The sequence below is a fragment of the Elephas maximus genome, chromosome 11 (assembly GCF_024166365.1).
Source record: "Elephas maximus indicus isolate mEleMax1 chromosome 11, mEleMax1 primary haplotype, whole genome shotgun sequence".
Classification (NCBI taxonomy): domain Eukaryota; kingdom Metazoa; phylum Chordata; class Mammalia; order Proboscidea; family Elephantidae; genus Elephas; species Elephas maximus.
The window spans coordinates 94523705-94548769 of NC_064829.1; the positions used below are offsets into that span (position 1 = coordinate 94523705).

Here is a 25065-nt window from a genome sequence, read left to right on the forward strand (position 1 = left end):
TGAAGATGGGTGAAAATCCAAGATTTTAGAGGTTATCTCTCAAGAATCTAGGATAAAAACCAAATTTTTTTTTATAAAGCTAATGTAAGCCGTAAATCCATCCCTTGCAGATCATGGTGTTTGTTCAGGGACAGATGGGTTTTAGATACAAATGGTTTTCATTTAGCCAAAAGGTAGGATCTGAGCTTTGTTACCAGTGAGAATGGAGTCAAATTCTGGGTCCACCTTTATTATTAAATATTTTATTTCTTTTCTTTAAAACTTACATGATGGGGGAGCACAACTAGAAGTACCTAGCAAGGTGTGTATAAGAGACTAATGTGATTTGTAAGCTTTCACTTAAAGCACAATAAATAAATATTTTAAAAATACTATAGAGAATCACAATAGAGGGTCCCAGACAGAGCTGGAGAAAAATGTAGAACAAAATTCTAACTCAAAAAGAAAGACTAGATTTGCTTGCCTAACAGAGTCTGGAGAAACCCTGAGAGTTCAGCTGAGTAATGAAGTCACTCCTGAGGTTCACCCTTCAGCCAAAGAGTGGACAGGCCCATAAAACAAAATGAGACCGAAGGGGCACACCATCCCAGGAGCAAGGACTAGAAGGCAGGACAGGAAAACTGGTAATAGGGAACCCAAGGTTGAGACGGGAGAGTGTTGAAATGTCGTGGAGGTGTTAACCAATGCCATAAAACAATATGTGTACTAACTGTTTAATGAGAAACTAGTTTGTTCTGTAAACCTTCATCTAAAGTACAACAAAAAAGAAAAGAAAAAAAAAACATGATGGACATACTTATTTTGTTGTAGAGCTAGAAACAATAGCACTGATATGGGGTAAAACGTGAACTTTCTCTGTCCTGTTTTGTCTTCCTGCATCACTCACCAGCTCCATCATTAACCACTCTTATCAGTTTTGTGACCAGACTCAGTGTACTTCTTGTTAAAAGATGTAATTTTAGAAAAAAACCTTCAGTGGATGTTTTGTTGTGATATTTTATTCTTCAGCTTTTGAAAATTTACACGCTGCATGTCTTGGAATTATTTCATGTTAATAAACATAGAGATAGCTTGCTCTTTTAGTTCTTCATTGGAACATGCTTATAAGGAACGCACATGGGTTGTTTACAGTTTTTCTCTGTTACAAAGAATGTCACATGGTTACTTCTGAGTACCCCAACTTCTTTCCAGATGTCTCAGGAATCCTCCAGGTTGGGCAACTTGAAGACTAGTAATTGCATCTAGGATGATTAAATGAGTAATTTCTTTTATAAGGATCAGCACAAAGCTAGTTCCTATGAGGTGGAGGTTAAAGACGTCCCAAATGTCCAACTTTTCCAAATTGCTGTACCACTCCATCATCTCTAACATCAGCTACTCCTTCTCCCCTCAGTCTTCTGCCTCCCATCATTGAGTTCTGTAATTCCCTGCAACATCTCACAGAACTCACATACCATATCAAGGATACGGCTCACACAGTTGTGGAGACTAGCAAGTCCCAAGTCCGTGGGTCAGGCACAGGCTCCTCCTGATCCATGTTGCTGCAGGGGCTGATGAACCTAAACCAGCAGGTTAGACCGCAGGCTCACAAGGCTTCAGAAGCTGACAATTCAGGTTAGATGGTAGGCCACTGGTCCACAGGACTGCGGCAGCTGGCAGATCCCAGAATCAACAGATCAGTTGGCAGGCTGCTGGGTGAAGTCCCAAGAACCAGAGGTCAGACAGTGATGAACAGGAAACAAGATCCAGATGCTGAGAGAGAGCCCCACCAGAACACCCATATATATGCATTGAATGCAAGCTACACCCCAGGGAAGGGTGTGACTTGGGTAAGAGTGGGACAGTGAGTCACACCTTCCTGTAAGGCTGTTGACTCAACCCACCCCACAATAATACTTCCTCAGTAACATGTAGAAACTAGAATTTACAACACAAAATGAAGGAGAATTACATCAGACCACAAAATGGAGCCACACAATACTGGAAAGTATGGCTTAGCCAAACCGACATAACCCTAATCATGACAGGTTCCATACACCTTATTTGCATAGTCCCACTCAAACATGAGTCACAAAGACTATGGCCAGAAGCCCATACTAAGTAATTCATTGCACCTCGGTGAAGCACTGGTGTTTTGAAAGATTCTGCCAAGATGCTGCAGAACACCAGCACTTACACGTAGACAGCTCCGGAAATTCTTTTCATTTATTTTTTGTCAACCAAAATTGAAGCCCCAGTGATGCGATGGATTTCGTATCCTGTGATGGAAAAGTATAATAAAACAAAATTTGGGACATATAACTTGCCCAGTAGTATGTGATTTTGTCAAACCTCTCACATCAACCGACTTGCTTGTGTACCTTTCTCCTTTTATCATTTTGTTTGAAAATAAGAACTCTCCCTTTTCCACTTGTGAGATGTATTTTTTTGTTTTTATTTTTTACAGAGACTGCTGACATTCAGGGATGTGGCCATAGAATTCTCTCAGGAGGAGTGGGACTGTCTGGATCCTGCGCAGAGGACTTTGTACAGAGACGTGATGTTAGAGAACTACAGAAACCTGGTCTCCCTCGGTGAGCATAACTTACGTCTAGATGTGGCATCTGCCCTTGTGTATTTTTGCATTTTCCCTGAGTCTCTTAGAAGCGTCTGCTCCGCTGGATGGACTTAGAAACCCCTGTTCTTACGGCAAATGGAAGTTGGTAGAGAAATGAAAGGTTTCATAACATGGCATTGGAATTTTAGCCTTCCCTTTTCTTCAGGTGATCTGCCCGGCTCACTCTAGGTCCCTGCGGGTGCCATGCCTTAAGTAAGCACAAAACCTTATGGCCAACTTTAAATGTATCCACTTGTCTGGCTTTACGTCCGTGCTTTTCATTGAGTAGTTCTTGGAAGAGAGCTAGATATCTACATATTTAATAATTCCTTAATTATTCCAAAGTAGGCAGTCAATGGATAAATGTTTGAAATACTTTTCTGGAGACATCCGTGATGTTCTAAGTTGAACAAATGGCTTGGGTTGTATTCTGCAAAAGCTACTGTTTTTTTTTTTTTTTTTTTCTGATAAGTAGGAATCCCTCCTTCTGAGATAAATATCATCTCCATTTTAAAAAAAGGGACAGAGCCCTGGACTGTGGAGAAGACGATGAAAGTAGCAAAAAACCCAGGTATGTGGGAGTGTGTCAAGATGTGAACATAGGTGTCTTGATTTCTTAGAACTGCTATAACAGAAATATTACTAGTGGTTGGCTCTAACAAGCAGAAGTATATTTTCACACAGTTCAGGATGCTAGAAGTTCAAATTCAGGGTGCCGGCTATAAGAGAAGCCTTTCTGTGTCGACTGTAGGTGAAGGTCATTGTGTCTTTTCAGCTTCTGTTCCTCGGAGCCTTGGTGATCTTCATGTGGTGTGTATCTTCTCCTCTGTTTGTTTTAGCTTTCTTCTGTGCTTGATATGTTTATACCTCAAAAAGGGGTTGGCTTAAGACACACTGACATGGCCTCATTAACATAACAAAGAAATCCATATTCCCCAACAGGAACACATTCACGAGTATAAAGGTAAGGATTTATAACACGTAATTTTGGGGGGACATAATCCATAACAATAGGTAAAAGATCAGATAGTTACAAAAGAAGCCATGTTATCAAATATGTTTTGGGGAAATTTCCCCAAAAGGAAACCAAAACCAAACCAAACCCATTGCTGTCAAGTCAGTTCCGACTCATAGCGATCACATAGCAAAACACAGGTTTATTCCTTGTGAGCTCTTAAAGAAAATTTTTCTTCACTACTCACCCTGGCACCCCACATATCGCTCTCTTCAGATGTGTAACAGTTCATCTGCCAATGGTGCTGCAGCTCAAGCAGAAATAGAGGCAAAGTCTTTATTATAACCTACAACGTGCTATTATCTGGTCACCGTGACATCTTTGGTGTCATGGTTTTGATAGGGGCAAGGAGGGCTGTTTCAAAGGGGTATTCTTGCCCCCTTGGTTTCTCCTTCTACGCTTGATTTCATGTGATCCTATTGTCGGTTCATACAGGTCATAGCTGAGGCCTCCTTCATCCTGAAGCGTCTGTCCAGATTCTGTGCTCATGAGAAACCTTCTCAGCAGATGGCAAAGCATTGCTGTCTCTTATATTGCAGATGAGGCCCCAGGAAAGTGCACAGGACTTTCGCCAGACCTGTCTGAGTGCGCAGGCCCCTCAGACAGTTATTGACTCCTGCCTGTCTGTGCTTCAGGAGTGTGTGTAACAAGAGAGTGGGGGACGTTCTGAGATTGTTACTTCACAGTACTATAAAGACACTAGACAGAGAGATCCTCTTTTGCGACCCCAGTCCTACATGAGAACATTATCTCTTTGCTTCATATTCTTAGTTTAAGGCTATAGACAAAGCACTTAGCCCCTTCTCAAGGACCCCACCAATTCTGGCACCCTTACTTTACTCCCATATCTTGTGTCTTTCTCCTTCTTCGAGTTCTCTACATAGTCTGGGAATGTTGAAAAACCTTGGCTCTTCTTGGATTTGTATTCTCATAAGGTATGATTCTTCCTGAAACTTGCTCTTGAAATAACATTCCTAGTGTCTGAAATGTCACCCTTCTTTTTCTGCTATGGCAACCTACTCTTTAGTAATGAACAGCTTGAGGTGGACTTCTCTAAGAAGGGGGGTTAATGGGCCACAGAAAATTTTTAGAGGAGAATGCTTTGATCAGTATGTAACAATATTAGCCTGCTATATGTAAATGTACTCTTGAACCTAATGAGTAAAATGGTCACCGTGTCCTTGCAGTGCAATGAATTACTTAATATGGCCCTTCCAGCCATAGTCTTTGTGACTCACACAGAAGGATTCGGTGAGACTATGCAAATACAGTATATGGAACCTGTGATGGTTGGGGTTATGTGTTGGCTTGGCTAGGCCATGATTCCTAGTTTTATATGATTGTCCTCTATTTTTGTGATCTGATGTAATTATCCTCCTTTGTATGTGTTGTAAATCCTAATCTCAGTATGTTAGTAAGAAAGGATTATTGTGGGGTAGGTCTTGTGAGTTAGAGCGTTACAGGAGAGTGAGACTCAAGTCCCACCCTTACTCAAGTCACGCCTTTCCCTGGTGTATGGCCTGCTTTGGATCCTACATCTTCCTCACCATTGTCTGACCTCCAGTTCTTGGGACTTGAGCCATTGGCCTGCTCTCTGACCTGCCAATTCTGGGATTCACCAGTTTTTGCTGCCTTGTGAGCTAGCAGCCTGTTGTCTGTCCTACCAATTTAGGTTTGATGGCCCCGGTGGCCACATGAGCCAGGAAAAGCCTACAGGTGATGGATTCGGGACTTGCCAGCCTCTACAACTGCATGAGCCATTTCTTTGATAGGGTTTTTGAGTTCGTGGAGACGTTACAGTGAATCACAGAACTCAAAAACAGGAGGAAAGGTACTGAGTAGGGGGAGGAGTAGTTGATGTTAGAGATGATGGAGTGGTACAACAACTTGAAAAAGTTGGACATTTGGGACCTCTTTAGCCTCCGCCTCATATTAACCAAGTTTGTGCTAATCCTTATAAAAGAAATTACTCATTTAGTCCCAAAGTGGTAGCTGACTGAGAGTTGGTTCTAGGTGTGTAATTTAGTGTCAGGGCCTGTCGTAATTATCTAGTGCTACTGTAAGAGAAATACCAGAAGTGGATGTCTTTAACAAAGAGAAATTTATTTCCTCACAATACAGAAGGCTAAAAGTCCAAATTCAGGACATCTGCTCCAGGGGAATGCTTTCTTTCTGTCAGCTGTGGAGGAAGGACCCTGTCCTCAATCTTGCCCTGGTCGAGGATATTCTCAGGCACTGGAACCCCGGATCCAAAGGATGCAGTCTGTTCCCGGTGCTGCTTTCTTGGTGTGGTATGAGCATGTCCCCCTGTCTCTCTGCTTGTTTCTTTTTTTAATATCTCAAGAGATTGCTTCAAGACACAATCCAGTCTTGTAGATTGAGTCCTGCCTCACTAACACAACTACCTCCCATCCTCCCTCATTAACATCATATTGGCAGGATTTACAACATATAGGAAAATCACACAATACCAGGAATCATGGCCCAGCCAAAGTGATACACACATTTTTGGCGGGGGCAGTGGGGGGAAGGTGCATAATTCAATCCATGACAGAGCCTGTCTACATTCAGGAGGAGGGATGAAAATCAAGACCAATACAAAGCTGATTCCTATGAGGTGGGGGTCAGACATACCTCCACTCTCTGACTTTTTCAGTATTTCTCACACTGGCTGTCCCCCCGCTGTGTCATAGTATTTCTTTGCTGGATCTGATAATTCATGGCAGTGGTCACACAGAACTCAGGTCATACAGTCACATGGTTTGTTGAGGAAGAAGCAGGTTACAACTTGGGATCATTATGAACTTGGCAGTAATGGGAATAACTCAGGAGAGGATGCAGTTCATCAGTTAGGCCAGCTGTCTCTGCTGCTCTAGGCCTTACACACAAGCCGGCCATACTTCTGTTGGCTGCCCTAGCCAATAGTCCACCTAGGCCTCTGCGCTGCTTGTGCAAGTGTTATAGCTCTTTAGATCTGCCAGCAAACTTCTGCCCTAAAATGCTGAGCTCTCTTTTCCAGGTGCTGGCAAGGCCATCACCACGACCACGTGCCTGTAGCCTGGTTCCTGCCACCGTCTCATGCTCCCTTGTGCCATCCTCACTTCTGTTCTCGACTCATATTACAACTCTTAGGTTTCCTCTCTCTCCCATTTGCCTCTTTGTATAGGAGATTCTCAGCGCAGGGACCCTGGGTCCAAAGGATACACTCTGCTCCAAATTCTTCTTGATGGTAGTGAGGTCCTCCTCAGCCTCTGAGAGACTGGCTTTTATATTCTGTTTCAAGGCATGGCCCTCCCAGCCAGACCACAAACTGACCAATCCTATCAGTAGACTGCAAATCACTCAAATTGCACAGTAATGAACTATAAAAATGGCATGGGGGCAGCGTCTGACCTCCCCTAACTTCACAAAGAGGAGGGAGGAAGACCAAAATCAATGGCCCAAGGCTGATTCCTATAAGGTGGAAGTGAAACATGAGTCCTCTCTCCACCATCTATACCAATTCTGACACCAGCCATCCTTCTCACAACACTCTCTACTTCATTAACAATTAGACCTTCAATAAATAGGGCAAAGATACCTCAGGGTGAGGTTACTCAGGTTCCGGCCATTCAAGCCTGCTGCAGCTGTCCATCTAATCTGGTCACGTTCTCCAAAAATAATCTTGACATCACCCTTTCTGGTATGTGATAAAATTTGCTCTGAGCCTCATGAGGTATCAGCATAGCAAAACCTTTAAGGGACTTCAGATTCAACTGCTGTACTCCAGTCCAGCAGTGCCTCCCCTTAGTCCACGCTTTCACACACGTTGTACAGTTACAGTTTTTACAATCACAATTAACCCTGTTATCAATCAGCACTCAAAAATGAATCATGTAATCCTATCAGTGTTTCCCCACTCTTACAGACCCACCAGGAAAAGAAGAATCTATTCAGTGGGGATCCTCCCTTGTCTCCTCATTTTGAGTGTAAGCACACCTACAAAAGCATACAAGCCAGCCACTTCATGCCTTTGTGTCCGCCATGTTAGGTAGCCAATGTTTACATTGCCTGTCCCTATCGAACTAGTACTATGAGGAGACAAGCGTGTTCCTTGGTCTTGAAGAATCTTCTGTTCCAGTTGCAATTTTGAGCATCTGCATCCATAAGCAAAGTCCAGTCCAGAGCAAGCCATCAAATTTGCAGCAGTTTACACCAGCTCACAGTATCAAACATCTTTTTCTTCATTTGGTGGGGTTCTGGTCAGCTCATTCCAAGCAATCCAAGCTAGGTCACAATGGGAAGTCCCTTCTCTGTCTCTAATCCCTAGCCACCTTAGACTAGGTGAACAGCTCTACCCATAAACTCAGGAGTCTGCACAACTCCCTTCATTTCTGCCCAGCCAGCCTTTTCCCTCTCTCACATCCCTAACCCCCATAGGCTAGGTCAACAGGTACCAATGGAACGTGTCCAAACTCAGCCCATCTCTTCATTGCTGCACTTCCTCACATGAGTGGACCCAGGTGGTCACCACAACCAAGCATACCAAACTGTCTACTTGCCAGCTTTCTTTAACTTTCAGTCTTGTAATGTGATTCCTTCTGCAGGTCCTTCCTTCCACTGTAAATCCCTTGTCCTCTCAGCAGTTCTAGGGGGTTGTGTGTGTCTTCTCAAATGCAAATTTCCTGACTCCTGAAGGGTTGGGGTGGAGCTCAGGTGTACAGAGGGCTACTGCATTCAAACCAACAACCTGTTTCCTTTGAGTAAAACATATCCAATCAAATATTAGCTGAAGGCAGAGTTGCATGTTCTCTGTAATCTGTAATGCCCAATATTTATTTCTATCATATATTTAGACCTGTTTTACAACACTAGGTAGGAGAAAAATTCAGTATCCATAGTACATTCAAATAAACATATAACTCTTTTTAAAACATTCCAGTTTCGTGTTCTTTTCTCCACCCCGTGACTGTCTTCTCATTCATGCATATGGCCTTGGGCCTCTGGGTAGTTTGAACCAGTAGACCCTGGCCCCCTATCAATCATCTTGTTTATTTTGCCTTGCTTTTGCTTCAGGCCACTTTAGATGTGGATTTTCTCCCCTCAGCTGCAGCATAACTTTCCTTTCAGCCATTTCAGATAACATCAACCAAAGTAACCATCTAAGAATCAAAAGTTTCATTTCTGAAGCCCCTTTAGTCTTCCTCTTACAAAATCACATGGTTCCATGAGTTTGGAGCCATTGCAACAAATCCTGCTTCTGACACCAGCTGTAAAAATGACCTCCTCTCCCTTCGCAAGGAGGAAGAAGACCTAGATCAACAGGCCAAGCCCTGATTCCTATGAGACAGAAGTCAGGCATGCTTCTTCTGTCTGCCGTCTTTACCAATTGTGACACCGACCATCCCTCCCACCACACTCTACTGTATTTTTGCTGGGTTTAATAATTCATTTCAGTGGCCACACAAAACTCACAGACAATGTTCATGACTATAGGGTTTATTAGGGAAGTAACAGGTTACAATCCAGGTTCAGGAACACTCAGGATACAGTTCTTCCATCAGGACAGCTTCTTGCCAGCTGTGCTGCAGGTATGCCTCTGTCTGGCCTCTTGGCCTCAACCCCGGTCAGGCAAGTGTTACAAAGCTCTTTTAGCTCTGCTAATAAATGCCCGGAGGAACCTACTCCACCAGTAAGCATCAGCCTAAAGGCACTCAGCTTTCTCACTCCATGCGATGGGAAGCCCACCCACTGTGTCATTTCCTGCAACCTATTCAGTTGGTCTCTCCTGCCACTGTTTCTCTGCCACTACTTCTGGATGTCAGTGTTACAGCTCTCTTTCTGTTTCTCTGCCTCTGTCTGCCTCTCTCTCTCTCTCTCTCTCCTGGTTCCAGAAGCTTCTCACTGCAGGAATCCCAGGTCCAAAGGACACATTCCATTCTTGGCACTTCTTCCTTGGTGGTGGTAAGATCCTTCTTCTGCTCTGGAATTGGCTCTCTTTTTAGCCTAGCAGTAGGTAAAGTTGACCAATCCCCTTGGTGGGCCACAGTTACCTTATTTGCATAGCCTTACCCAGTCACTTGGGTGGTATTTACAGAACCATGCCGAGAAGGCCACACAAAACGATCCATTGCACCGCATGTACCAATCCCTTGCAAGATTGTGGTCCAGCCATTTTTGGCAGAATTATAAACTTGGCTAAGGCCAGAAAGGCCATGCATAAGAAAAACCCACCGCACTTCAAAGTGTCTTTGGTTTTTATGGAATGTCATAGTTTCTCTCAAGGTGTGTGGCACCATTGATCAAATACACTAATGATCATCCCATTTGAGACACAGTCACAGGGAACATGAATAAAAATCAACCTAAGGTTGATTGCCAAAATGTGGAGGTAACTTACATTCCTGCTGTCCCGCTTCTCAATCATTTCTGACACTAGCCACTATGTGGCATTTTCTCTTTTTGACCCTAACCACCACTTAAAGTTAGGTCAGACTTTACAAGGAAAATGAAACTGCCCTACCGATTACTGCCTGTGCTACCTTTCTCTGACCTAAGTCAGCAGGCACAAGTCAGGAGAATTCTGTCCTTCAAACTGCCAAATAGGCAAGTGCTGGTCTGTGCTGGCTCACGGTCCCCAGTGGGTTCGATAATTTGCTAGAATAACTCAGAGAAAGGGCTATAGTTAAAATAACAAATTTAATGTAACCAAAAAAGGATACATGCTAAGATCACAGGTCTCATGCTGGGAGAGGTCCAGACACCAGGTTTCCATTGTTCATGGGCACGTACCACACTCTCACCAATCCAGGAAACCCAAGTATTTCTGTGTTCAGGGGCTCTTATAACATTCATTGGACCTCAGTGCATAGTCATGATTGGTACCTCAATATATATGCATGATCAATTCAATTAATGAATATGCATGATTGATTGCATGCCCTTCATCATTCCTGAAGTTTTTGCCAGGTGTGGCCTTGGGACTCCCGATACATTTGCACATGTTTAAATGTTGCCTGGCTGTTTTAGAAAAGGAAAGTCACCTTTATTGCTCAAGAAATTCCAAGGACTATTTTCAGAAACTAGAGACAGGGGAAGCCCTGGTGGTGTAGCAGTGAAGAGCTATGGCTGCTAATCAAAAGGTCAGTAGTTCAAATCCACCAGGTGCTCCTTGGAAACTGTATGGGGCAGTTCTGCTCTGTCCTGTAGGGTCACTACGGAATCGACTTGACGGCAACGGGTTAGAGACAAAAGGTCAAATCCAGTTGTTTGTAACACAAAGTGGTAGGAATTTATCTCATATCTTTGAGGATTTTGACCAAATTACTATTCATGCCACATCGTTCACCCTGTGTATGTGCCATTGTTCATTTCCCTGTAACAAATACTCCTTGACTACATCATAATGAAGGAACTTAGGAGGTTGGACAGTGCCTACATTTTTTAACTCTACTGTAATGTGTTTTACCCATTTAAGCTACTGTTACATTCATCTTGTAATTTTTCAGGTTTTATAATGCAATTTCTTTTTTATTTATTTAATCGTTTCATGGGTAAGAGTCAACATTAAGTCCAATCCCTAAAATGTGAAGATTAATCAAATCCCCAATTTCCCAATTCCTCATCCTCTGTGAAACTGTCCGCCCATGAGGCACTCCCTCCTTTTGCCCCCATGCACCTGGAGCTACATCACAGCTCACAAGTTAAAAGGACACCATCCTTCCGATTGCCAAATAAACAGACACCTAATGCAAGTTTGGGCCTACCAAGGGTATTGGACAGTCTGCTAAGAATCCAAATAAGGTACATGGACCTTGTGGGGGTAGGTCCATACAAATAAGGTGTATGAAACCCTAATGAGGGGATTAGACAGTTTTACAATCCCAGTAGGCTTCGAAGAAAGCCGATCTCAAAGTAGAGGGGGACCTAACTACCAGCAAGAAGAAGAGACAGGAGTGGAGCACATCATTTGGACCCAAGATTCCTGCGCTGAGAACTTTCTAGACCCAGGAGACCAAGAAAGAGAGAGCTGTAAGATGAGAGACAGAAGCAGTGGCAAAGAAATGGCGGTAGAGAAAGGAGGTATGTCTGACCTCTGCCTCATAGGAATCAGTCTTGGGCTGTTGATCTTGAGTCTTGATTCCCTTGTGAAGTTAGAAGTCAGACACCCCCACCACACCATTCTTGCACCTTCTCTACAACAAGAATGAAACGTTGCCCAGTCCTGTGCCGTCCTTACAGTTGTTAGTATGTTTCCACCCATTGTTACAATGATTATGTCAGTCTGTCTCATTAATGATTTCTCTTCTTCCCCCCAGGATAAGAAAGCCCCTTTCTCATGCCGAGTGCATCTAGTGGAAATCTTAGAATTTATCTGCCCCCACCTGTAAGGATATAACCAATTCCCACTTTCTACTTCTACGTTCATTTCTGTCACTAGGTACGAACAAGGCACTTGTCTCTCTGATGCCTGCCATCTGGGATTAGGTCAGATCTCACCAGTTAAAAGGACACTGTCCTTCAGACTGCCAAGTAGGCAAATGCCAACTGCAAGCTCAGAAGTCCGCACAACACCGTTAGTTCTGACGTGATTACTAGCTTTAACTTCGGGATTTCCTCACTACCCCTTCAGGATGTCGGCAGTAGCTCGTTGGCCTTCATTAAACCTCACTTTCACCTGCTGGCTCGGACTACTCCTTTGGGTTTGCTGATTTGCTAGAACAAAGCACAGAATTGCTGTACTTATGATTACAAATTTATTATTGCAAAGGACCTGCATAAAGAAGCACATAGAGTGAGGTATGGGGGGGGCCTCAATGCGGACCTTCTACGCCCCAAAAGGGCTTACTACCCTCCCATGTGTATCAATATCTTTCACAAATTCGGAAGCTAATGGAACTTAAATCGAGAGGCTTTATTGGCGTCGTTACATAGTCATGATTGAGGCCTCAGTGTATGTGGATGATTGAATCATGTCCCCCTTGTCCCCCTTGTTCCTGATCAGCAACATGGTGGTCTTTCTGGCTTGGCCAGTACCCTTTCATTTGGATAAATCCTCAGATATAGTTGTTATGCCTAGATAACAAAGATACCTCAATACCTTGGAAATTTCCTAATTATCTATCACAAACTGAACACAAAGGCCACATTGCTATTCATTACCTCACACTCATTTTCCCTGGCCGTCTACCAAACTGAATGTCCTTTTAGAGAAATTGGTATTTCCTTATATGATGTGTCCAATGTCAGCAAAATATTGTTGCACCATGGTCACTTCTAAGGACCGTTCTGGTCATGCTTCCTCCAAGACTGATTTATTTGTCCTTCTGGTAGACCGTGGTATATTCAGTATTGCTTGCCAACACCGTACTTCATATGTGTCAATTCTTTTTCCATCTTGCATTATTAGTGTCCAGCTTTCCGTTGCAAATGAGGTAATTAAAAAAACCAAGGCTTGGTCAGGTGCACCTTAGTCATCGAAGTGGCATGTTTGCTATTTAACACTTTAAAGATGTCTTTTGCCACAGCTTTTCCCAATGCAATATATTGTTTGATTTCTTGACTTCTGCTTCCATGGGCATTGATTTTTGATCCAATTAGAATGAAATCCTTGACAACTTCAATTTCTTTGTCATTTGTCATGATGTGTATTGATCCAGTTTTGAGGATTTTTTTTTTTTAATGTTCAGGCGTAATCTGTATTTTAGCCTATAGGTTCTTCCTTCGTTAGTAGGTGCCTGCAGTCATTTTCACTTTCAGCAAGCAGAGTTGTGTCATCTACATATCACAGGTTGTTAATGAGTCTTCCTCCAATCCGGATTTCGGGTTCTTCTTCGTGTAGTTCAGTTTTGGATTATTTGCTCACAATACAGATTGAATATGTAAAGTGAAAGAATACAACACTGCCACACACCTTTTCCAATTTAAATTCACGTAGTATCCCCTTATTCTTTTTGAATGACTGGCTCTTGATCCATCTACAGGTTCTGTACGTGCCCAATTAAGTGTTCTAGAATTACCATTTTTTGTCACGTTATGTATTATTTGTTATCATCCACACAGTTGAATGCCATTGTGTATTTGAGAAAACGCAGATAAACATCTGATTTTGTCCAAAATCCGTCTAATATCAACAATCATATCCCTCATTACACGTCCTCTTCTGAATCCGGCTTGAGTTTTTGGCAGTACCCTGTCATTGTACACCCACAGCAAAATTATCTTCAGCCAAATTTTGCTAGCATGTGATATTAATGATCTTCTTTGATAATTTCCCATTCCTATGTGATCGCCCTAATTTGGAAAGAGCACAAATATGGATCTGGTCCAGTTGATTGACCAGGAACTGTTAACCAAATTTCTTCACATAGCCTGTAAGTATATCCAACATTCCCCTGGCTTGTTGAAGCCTCTCGGTGTTTCATCAATTCCTGGAGCCTTGTTTTTTCACTAGTGCCTTCAATGCAACTTGAAGTTTTTCCTTTGGCAACAGCAGTTCTTGATCATATGCTACCTCCTGAACTGTTTGAATTTTCAATAATCCTTTTGCTACACCAACTCTGTTTATTGCTTCCATCTTTTTTGTATGCTTTCTGCATCAATTTTTTGCCCATAGAATTCTCAGTAATGCAACTTAAAGCATGAATTTTTTCTTCAGTTCTTTTCAGTTTCAGAATTACTGATCATGTTCTTCCCTTCCGGTTTTCTAATTCAAGGTCTTTGCATATGTCATTATTATACTTTGTTTTCTTGTTTTGGTTTTTTCATCATTTCCGTGTTCACTTTCTGTGTGCTTAAGAGCAAGTTTCAGAGTCTCTTCTACCATCCATTTTGTTTTTTTTTTCCCGTATTTTCAATAATCTTTTACATTCTTCATGTATGATGTCCCTGATGCATCCCGCAACTCTTTGATCATCAACCATTAGTGTTCAGTGAGTCAAATCTCTTCTTGAGATGACCTCTAAAGTCATGTGTGATGTACGTAAAGTACTTTGGCTCTCGTGCAGTTGCTTTGATTTTCTTTAGCTTCAACTTGATCTTGAATTTATGGTCTGCTCCTAAGTCGGTGTCTAACTTGTTTCTTACTGATAATATTGAGCTTCTTTCATCATGTCATTCTACAGATGCACTTGATTTGATTCTTTTGTGAGACAATACATCTGGTGAGGTCCACGTGTATAGTCTTCGATTTTATTGTTGGAAAAAGAAGTGTTTCTGATGAATAAGTCCTTCTCACAGAAATCTATCACAGTATATTCAGCATCATTCCTGTCACCAACCCGTATTTTCCAACTAGTGTTTCTTCATACTTCTTTGCAACTTTTGCATTCCAATCCCCAGAAATTATCCACACATCTTGATTGTATGTTGGTTAAATTTCAGAGTGCAGCACTTTATAAACATCTTCAATTTCTTCATCTTTGTCTTTGATAGTTGATGCATAAATTTGAATAATAGCCTTTAGCGCCTCTTAATTGGAGGCATATGGATATTAACCTATCACTGACAGCCTTGTACATTATGAGAGACGTTAAAATGTTCTTTTTGATGTTTAGTGCAACATCATTTCTCTTCAATTATTCATTCCTGGCATATTAGACCAAATGATTGTCAGAATCAAAATGACCAATACCAGTCCATTTCCACTTGTTATCCCTAGGCTATCTGTCTTCAAATGTTCCATTTCATTTTTGACGACTTTCAGCTTTTCTTGATTCATACTTCATTCATTTGACATTCCGATTAGTAATAGATGTTTACAGCTGTTACTTTTCATTTTGAGTCATGCATCACAAGCAAATGAAGGTTCCGAAGCCTCTACCCTATCTGTGTCATTAAGGTCAACTGTACCTTAAGGATGCAAATCTTCCCTAATCATGGTTTGAGTGCTTTCTAACCCGAGGGGCTCATATCCCAGCACTAATCTTTGACAATATTCTGCTGTTATCCATGAGATTTTTGTCAGTTAATTTTTAAAAATAGGTCACCAGGGCCTTCTTCCTAGTCTGTCTTAGTCTCGAAGTAATGCTAAATGTTGTCCACCTCGGGTGACCCTGTTGCTTTTTGAAATACAAGAAGCATAGCTTTCTGCATCATAGCAACAAACAATGTACCACAGAATGCCACCACCTGTCTGTTTCTCTTAGGTCTTATGTTCGTAGCATGACTGGTGTAGTCAAGTGTATTTAAATCTCGGCTTCCCTGAAAATGATATGAATTACATGTAATCATTTCTTTATTGAGGAATCCTGTTAATTTTGTGTTCCTAAACATTTGAATACCATAGTGGAGAAGTTTTAAAATTCCCTTTTATCATAAGTATTCGTGCTGTGTAAAATTATGTTTTGGGATATAAAATACTTTCCAACTGTTGTTAATAGGAAACTTATGATTCTTTATGTTTTTTAGATGTCTTTTCTACATATATGATCAAGGAGTTATCAGCAAAAGAGATCATTGATAAAGGAGAATTATTCCAGAGAGTGATTTTGGAAAGAAATGAAAGTCATGGCATTGAAGATTTTCACTTCAGGCAAGTTAGGAAAAATGTGCCTGAGTTTCAGAGTCAGTGGGGAAAAGATGAACGAAATAACAAAGGAGTGATTATGGCCCATAACAAAATTTTAACTGGTAGAAGAGATCAACATGTTAACAGAGATGTAGGAAACAAGTGTGTGACATGTTGTAAAAATATAATTGAATTAAGCTTTCAGTCCCGTGTGGCTGAAATGCAGAAGTTCCACATTGGAGAGAAAATGTGTGAATGTCATCAAGTGGAGACATCTATCAGCAATGGATCTTCAGTTCCATCCCTTCAAAGAATTCCTTCTAGTGTCCAAAGCAGCATTTCTAATGAATGCAGGGATGTTTTCGTGCCTCCTTCATGGTTTCTACAACACCAGAAAACCTACAGCAGAGAAAAACCTTACAAATGTAATCAGTGTGGGAAGTTGTTTAGCCAAAGGTCAGTCTTTACTAATCATCAGAGAATTCATTGTGTGCAGAGATCTTACAAAGGTAATGAAAGTGTCAAAACCATTTACTGTGGCTCACTCACTAAACATCACAGAATCAATACTGGAGAAAAACCATGTAAATGTCATGTATGTGGCAAAGTATTTAGTCTACATTTAAGCCTTAGAACACATCAGAGATTTCATACTGGAAAGAAACTTTACAAATGTAATGAATGTGGTAAGGAATTTATGAGACCTTCATACCTGTGGGGTCATAAAAGTATTCATAGTGGAGAGAAACCTTACCAGTGTAATGAATGTGGTAAGGCTTTTATCTACAGATCACAACTTGTACAACATCAGCAAATTCACAGTGGAAGGAAACCTTACCAATGTAATAACTGTTGTAAGACTTTTAGCCGAAGGTCATTCCTTATTAATCATCAGAAAATTCATTTTGGTCGGACATCTTACAAATGTAATGAGTGTGGTAAGGCTTTTTCTGGAAGATCAAGTCTTGTGGAACATCAGAGAATTCATAGTGGAGAGAAACCTTACAAATGTAATGAATGTGGCAGAACCTTTAACTGGAGCTCAAACCTCACTAAACATCAGCGAATCCACACTGGGGAGAAACCATATAAATGTAATATATGTGGCAAGGTCTTTAGTAGACGTTCAGGTCTTACTCGCCACCAGACAACTCATAGTAGAGAACAACCTTACCAATGTAATGAATGTGGTAAAGCATTTATGTGGAAATTAAGTCTAGTTGAACATCAGCGAATTCATAGTGGGGAGAAACCTTATGAATGTAATGAATGTGGCAAGGCTTTTATCTACAGATCAAAACTTGTGCAACATCAGCAAATTCACAGTGGAGAGAAACCTTATCAATGTAATAAATGTTGTAAAGCTTTTAGCCGAAGGTCAGTCCTTATTAATCATCAGAGAATTCATTTTGGTCAGAGACCTTACAAATGTAATGAATGTGGCAAAACCTTTAACTGGGGCTCAAACCTCAGTAAACATCAGAGAATCCACACTGGGGAGAAACCATATAAATGTAATATATGTGGCAAAGTCTTTAGTCGACGTTCGGGCCTTACACGTCACCAGACAATACATAGTAGAGAGAAACCTTACCAATGTAATGAATGTGGCAAGGCTTTTACCCGAAAATCACGTCTTTTGGAACATCAGAGAATTCATAGTGGAGAGAAACCTTATAAATGCAATGAATGTGGTAAGACTTTTACCCGAAAATCACGTCTTTTGGAACATCAGAGAATTCATAGTGGAGAAAAGCCTTACAAATGCAATAAATGTGGTAAGTCTTTTATCCAGAGATCAACCCTTGTGAAACATCAGGCAATCCATATTACAGAGAAACCTTACAAATGTAATGAATGTGGGAAAGCCTTTAAGTGGAACTCAAGTCTCACAAGACATCAGAGAATCCATTCTATAGAAAAACCATATAAATGTGATACGTGTGACAAGGGCTTTGGTCATCCTGAAAGCCTTAGATCTCATCAGAGATATCATAATGGAGAAAGATCTTGCAAATGTGTTAAATGTGGTAAGACTTTTAGCAGTCAGTCGGCCTTACAGAATCATAAGATAATTCATAGTGGAGAGAGTCCTCACAAATAAATGTGGTAAGGCTTTTTCCAGAAGTTCAAAACTTGTGGAACATCAGTGAATTCATAGTGGAGAGAAACCTTACAAATGTGATGAATGTGGAAAGGCTTTTATTTCTAAAGATTAAATCTTAGTGAACAACAGGGAATACATTCTGTCTAGAGATTTTACAAATGTAATAAGTGTGGCAAAGGTTTTAACTCTCATTCAGACCTCACCAGACATCAGAGAATGTATACTGGAGAGAAAACATATAATGTATGTGGCAAGATCTATACTCAGGACAAATCTTAAAACTCATTTGAGAATGCATAGAGGAGAGCGACCTTACAAATGTAATGAATGTGGCAAGAATTTTGTCCATGCTTCAGGACTTGTTGAACATCAGGTAATTCAAACTGGAGAGAAACCATACAAATGTAGTACATGTGGCTGAGATTTTGCCAGATGTTTTCCCCTTCGGAACCATAAGAAAATTCATACTGGAGAGAAACCTTAAAAATGTAGTGAATGTGGCAAGGCTATTAGCAGTCAATCAATTCTTCAGGGTCATGAGAGAATTCATATTGGAGACCAAAAATTACAAATGTAATGAGTGAAGGAAATTCTTTAAATGTGGCTTAAATTTTATATCAGAGAATCCATAATAGAGAGAAATTGTGTAAGTTTAATATATGTGGCAAAATATTTAATGAAGTTAAAAGGCTTAAAGCTTAGCACAGAATTCATACTGCAGAGAAACCTTAGAAATGTTGTTAACGTAGGCTTTTATGCAAAGGTCAAAACTTGTGGAGCATCAGACAGTTTATACTGGAGAGAAACCTTACTCATGAATGTGATATGGCTTTTAATCACAATTCATGCTTTGTAGAGTGTCAGAGAATTCATAGTAGAGAGAAACCTTACAATTTAGTAAGTGGCAAAGCCTTTAAACTTAGACTGAAGGGGACAGAGGCAGGAGGAAAGGAAAGAATGCTGTCTGTCTCTTGGAATTCTACAGGCAAGAAACAGGCCAAAGGTGCTACACCTGTTGTCCTCTAAGAAAGGAAAAAGACCATCCCTGGAGTAGCTTGAAGATCAGCAGAAGTGTTTGAAGGAGCATGAGAAGCAGGGCCTTCTCAGTTTCAAAGGGTGGGGCCTAGGTCTCAAAGAATGAGGCCACAGCCTCCTAGGTTTCAAAGAGTCAGATCCTTGCCAATTTGGTTCCAGAGGGTGGGGCTGTCATTAAGACATGCCAGGGGCATAAGGCTACTGCCCAAAGCTGAGGAGTTGGAGCTACTGTGCCCAAGGTACAGAAGAATGAGGCCTACCGGGGCAGTGGGGTTGCCACTCAGATGGATTAAGAGAATGAAGCCCCCCAAAGTGGATGGAGCAGTATTGCTGTCTCAGTTAAGCATGGAAGGCAGAGCTAAAGCCCAGGGCCAAGAGGCTTCCGTCTAGGATCCAGAGGGCATGGCCATTGCCCAGATGGTTCCAAAGAACAGAGGATTATTTCCAAGTCTGCATGCTTCCTGATTGTGTTCCCGTGTTGTAGCCTGTTGATCCTGATCCTGAGTTGTAACCTATTACTTCCGTAATAAATCCCAAGATTGAGAGTATGGTCTATGAATTCTCTTTGGCCACTGCTTACAGGTTATTGAACCCAGCGGAAAAGTAGAGAGTGCTGTGGGAGGGATGGCTGGTGTCAGAATTGGTAAAAAGGTTAGAGAGAGGAGGTATGTCTGACCTCCATCTCACAGGAATCCACTTTGGGCTGATGCTGATGGTAATTCCCTCACCTCCTCGTCAAGAGGTTAGAGGAGGTCAGACTCCACCATACCATTTTTTACAGCGAGGATCATTCATATCAATATTCCCTTTAAAAAAAAAGCAAACCCCAAACCCATTGCCATCAAGTCAGTTCTGACTCATAGCGGCCCTATAGGACAGATTAGAACTGCCCCATAGGGTCTCCAAGGAGCAAGTGGTGGATTCAAGTTGCCAAACTTTTGGTTAGCAGCTGAGCTCTTAAACCACTGTGCCACCAGGGCTCCTTTTCCCTAAAAGGACCCTGAATTTTAACATATGTTGTTCCCACCAAGTCAGTTCTGACTCATGGTGATCACATGTGTGCAGAATAGAACTACTCCATAGGATTTTGAAGACTGACCTTTCAAGAACCAGACTCCCAGGCCTGTCTTCTGAGGTGGCTCTAGGTGGTTTCAAATTGCCAGCCTTTCGGCTAGTAGTGAAATGGTAAACTGTTTTTGCCACCCAGGGACTCCTTTAACATACAGTATGGTGACAATTTGAGAGCGTGGGAAGGAGTGAAGAATCAATGTAAAACAATGACTAAATCATAAGTGTGTTCAGAGCCACCCTCAACAGAGTATCATTGTGAGGTATGTTGTTGTTGTTAGGTGCCATCAAGTCGGTTCTGAATCATAGCGACCCTATGCACAACAGAATGAAACACTGCCTGGCCCTGCACCATCCTTACAATCTTTGTTATGCTTGAGCTCATTGTTGCAGCCGCTGTCAATCCGCCTCGTTGAGGGTCTTCCTCTTTTCCGCTGCCCTGTACTCTGCCAAGCATGATGTCCTTCTCCAGAGACTGATCCCTCCTGACAACATGTCCAAAGTATGTAAGACGCAGTCTTGCCATCGTTGCCTCTAAGGAGTATGCTGGCCGCACTTCTTCCAAGACGGATTTGTTTGTTCTTTTGGCAGTCCACGGTATATTCAATATTCTTCGCCAACACCACAATTCAAAGGCGTCAACTCTTCTTCGGTCTTCCTTATTCATTATCTAGCTTTCGCATGCATATGATGAGATTGAAAATACCATGGCTTGGGTCAGGTGCACCTTAGTCTTCAGGGTGACATCTTTGCCCTTCAACACTTTGAAGAGGTCCTTTGCAGCAGATTTGCCCAATGCAATGCGTCTTTTGATTTCTTGACTGCTGCTTCCGTGGCTGTTGATTGTGGATCCATTGTGAGGTATAGGAAAGGATTATTCTACCAAGAGACCGTGAAACAGAGCTGGTCAAGATTTTGAGGGTGAGACATTTTCATGGGTGCAGATTGATAAATTACGAAGGACAGTTTATGTGGTAGAGATACTAGAAGGCTATTGATGGTTACCCCATTTGAATTGCAGTAGCTGTTCTGTATCAAACATGAATGAAAAATTAGTTCTTGGAAACTGAAATGAGAGCAGTTGTTGGGGAAGTATCATGAATTGAATTGTGTCCCCCCAAAATGCATGTCACCTTGGCTAGGCCATGATTCCGGGTATTGTGTGGTTGTCCACCATTTCATGATCTGATGTGATCATCCTATGTGTTGTAAATTCTAATCTCTGTGATGGTAATTAGGCAGGATTAGAGGCAGTTATGTTAATACAGCAGGACTCAATCTACAGGATTAGGTTGTATCTTGAGTCAATTTCTTTTGAGTTATAAAAGAATCAAGCAGAGAGGAGGGAGACCTCATGGCATGAAAAAAGCACCAGGAGTGGAGCACATCCTTTGGACCTGGGTTCCCTACACTGAGAAGCTCCTAGTCCAGGGAAAGACTGTCCAGAACCAACAGAGAGAGAAAGCAGTCTCCAGGAGTTGTTACCCTGAATTCAGATTTCGAGCCTCCCAGACTGTGAGAAAATAAATGTCTGTTTGTTAAAGCCATCCATTTGTGGTATTTCTATTATAGCAGCCCTGGATAACTAAGACAGAAATTTGTATGAGGAGTGGTTGCTTCTCTAACATAACTAAAATGTGGAAGCAGTTTTGAAACTGAATGTGTAGAGGCTGGAAGAAGTTTTAAGGTGCCTTGAAGAGACCTTTAGTGGGATTATGGACATCAAAGACAATTCTGGTAAGGGCACAAAAGGAAGTGAGAGGTGTAACACAAGATTGTGCAGGCCGCAAGAAGCAGCAGCAGAGAAACATCAGCAGCAGAATCGAGATTAGTGCAAGACAGCGTGTGAGCCCACCCACAGAGAGAGCTGAGTTCCTTTGCACAGGAGGCTTGCTGGCAGAGTGGGGTGCCTTTGGGTACTCATTGGTGGAGCTCAGCTTGCTGACCCATGGAGCCAGAGCTGAGTGCTTTGAGGCCAAGGTTTAGTGGTGGAATGGAGCGCCTCCAGGTACTTATGTATACCAGGTACTTATGTATAGGTAGAGCTAAAGAGCTTTGGAACACTTGTTCAAGCAGGGCAGACAGTGGGCCAGCCCAAGAGGCCCAAGGGGCTGAGAGACCAAAGAACCAGGAAACAGCGCTGCCTCAGTCTCAAAGGGTAGTACCATGAACTCTGGAGTCTCAAAGGGTGGAACCATGGCTTCTGGGGTTTCAAAAGGTGGGTCCACAGTCCAAAAGAGTCAGATCTTCATCAACTCAGTTCCAGAGTGTGGGGCTGCCTTTCATGAGTGCCAACAGTGTGGGGCCAGAACCACTGCCCAAAGCTGAGGGGGCGGGGTTTCCATGCACAAGGGGCAGAAGAGTGGGGCCTGTTGGGAACAAGGGGATAGGGTAACCACTCAAATGAACTAGGAGAATGAGGCCACCCAAATGCAAGGGAGCAGAGTTGCCATTCCAGTGGGCCTGGAAGGTAGATCTAAAGCCCAGGGCTGAAGGGCCTCACCCAGAATCTGGAGAGTGGCCAGCACTCAGAGTCTGGTGGGCAGGGCATTTCCTAAATGGTCTCAGGGAAGAGAGGATTATTTTCAAGCCTTGAGAGCTAATGTGTTCTGCTGTCTTGCTTGGTGCCTGTTGTCCCTTTCCTCCCAATTTCTCCAATTTGTGATGGAAATATCTATATTACGGTTGTTCCACCATTGTACTTTGGAAACAAATAACTTGTGTTCTAGATGTCAAAGATGAAGTGGAATTTGCAAAAGATGAGATTTTAGACTTGGATTTCATTTACAACTTTGGGATGATATAATGGGGTGAATGTGTTTTACATGTGACAAGTACGTGAATTTGGAGGGGGGCCAAAGGGTGAAATGTCATGGATTGAATTGAATCCCACCAAAACCTGTCGACTTGGCTGTAGTTTCAAACATTTTGGTATAGTCCACCATTTTGGAATCTGATATGATTATCCTATGTGTTGTAAGTCCTAACTTTAATGATGTTATTGAGGAGGATTAGAGGCAGATGTGTCAGTGAGCCAGGACTCAAACTATTGGATTAGATTGTATCTTGAGTCAATCTCTTCAGATATAGAAGAGAGAACTGAGGAGCAAAGAGTAGGGGAACCTAAAACCATGAAAGAAGCACTGGGAGAGGAGCATGTCTTTTGGACCCAGGTCCCTGTGCTGAGAAACTCCTAGACAAGAGAAAGATTGATGAAAAGGACCTTCCCCCAGAACCCAAAGGGAGAGCACATTCTCCAGGAGCTGGTGCTCTAAATTCAGACTTCTAGCTTCCTAGACTGTGAGAAAATAAATTTGTTAAAACCATCCACTTGTGGTATTTCTGTTATAGCAGCACTAGATGACTAAGACAGGAGGGTTTAATTAAAAAAAAAATACACTGTATATATGTTCACTTCCCATTTGTTGTTGTTAGATGCTGTCAAGTTGGTTCCAACTCCTAGCGACCACTTCACATTTGTTGTTGTTAGGTGCCATTGAGGCGGTCCTGACTCATAGCAACCCTGTGTACAACAGAATGAAACACTGCCCAGACTGGGGCCATCCTCACAATTGTTATGCTTGAGCCCATTGTTACAGCCACTGTGTCAATCCATCTTGTTGAGGTTCTTCCTCTTTTTTGCTGGCCCTCTATTTTACCAAGCATGATGTCCTTCTCTAGGGACTGATCCCTCCTGAAAACATGTCCAAAGTATGTTAGACACAGTCTCACCATCCTTGCTTCTCAGGAGCATTCTGGTTATACTTCTTCTAAGACAGATTTGTTATGTGCTTTTGGCAATCCATGGTATATTCGATATTCTTCGACAACACCACAATTCAAAGGCATCAATTCTTCAGTCTTCCTTATTCATCATCCAGCTTTCGCATGCATATTAGGTGATTGAAAACACCATGGTTTGGGTCAGGCTCACCTTAGTCTTCAAGGTGACATCTTTGTTTTTCAACACTATAAAGGGATCTTTTGCAGCTGATTTGCCCAATGCAATGCGTCTTTTGATTTCTTGACTGCTGCTTCCATGGGTGTTGATTGTGGATCCAAGTAAAATGAAATCTTTGACAACTTCAATCTTTTCTCCATTTATCCTGATGTTACTTTTTTTTTTTTTTACTTATTGGTCCAGTTGTGAGGATTTTTGTTTTCTTTATGTTGAGATGTAATCGATACTGAAGGTTGTAGACTTTGATCTTTTATCAGTAAGTGCTTCAAGTTCTCTTCACTTTCAGCAAGCAAGTTTGTGTCATCTGCGTATTGAAGGTTGTTCATCAGTCTTCCTCCAATCCTGATGCCCCATTCTTCTTCATATAGCCCAGCTTCTAAGATTATTTGTTCAGCATACAGATTAAATAAGCATGCCGAAAGATGTAACCCTGACATACACATTTTCTGACTTTAAACCATAGAGTATCCCTGTCATGGATTGAATTATGTCCCCCAAAAAATGTGTGTATCAACTTGGTTAGGCCATGATTCCCCTTATTGTGTGGTTGTCCTCCATTACGTGATTGTAATTTTATGTCGAGAGCATTAGGGTGGGATTGTAACACCACCCTTACTCAGGTCACCTCCCTGATCCAGTATGAAGGGTGTTTCCCTGGGGTGTGTCCTGCACCATCTTTTATCTCTCAAGAGATGAAAGGAAAGCAAGCAGAGAGTTGGAGACCTCATACCACCAAGAAAGCAGATGTTTACCTGTGTTTTACCGACTAGGCAAAGACACTCAACTGTGTGGATGA

The 25065-nt window shown here is 42.0% G+C and overlaps 1 protein-coding gene across 5 annotated transcripts in view; it reads left to right on the top strand.

The window, feature by feature from the left end:
* Positions 1–24375, top strand: part of LOC126085954 (zinc finger protein 665-like) — a 30336-nt gene extending 5961 nt beyond the window's left edge. For 2 of the 5 annotated variants that reach the window (XM_049901856.1, XM_049901855.1), the window contains exons 3-5: positions 2447–2573; positions 3072–3167; positions 15999–24374. In XM_049901856.1, coding sequence (XP_049757813.1) covers positions 2447–2573; positions 3072–3167; positions 15999–18202 — 2427 coding nt within the window. In that variant the 3' untranslated portion in view covers positions 18203–24374. Of the gene's footprint in view, positions 1–2446; positions 2574–3071; positions 14208–15998 lie in introns of those variants that run through there. The other 3 variants (XM_049901857.1, XM_049901859.1, XM_049901858.1) reach the window with 3 other exon arrangements.
* The last annotated feature ends 690 nt before the right edge of the window (positions 24376–25065 follow it).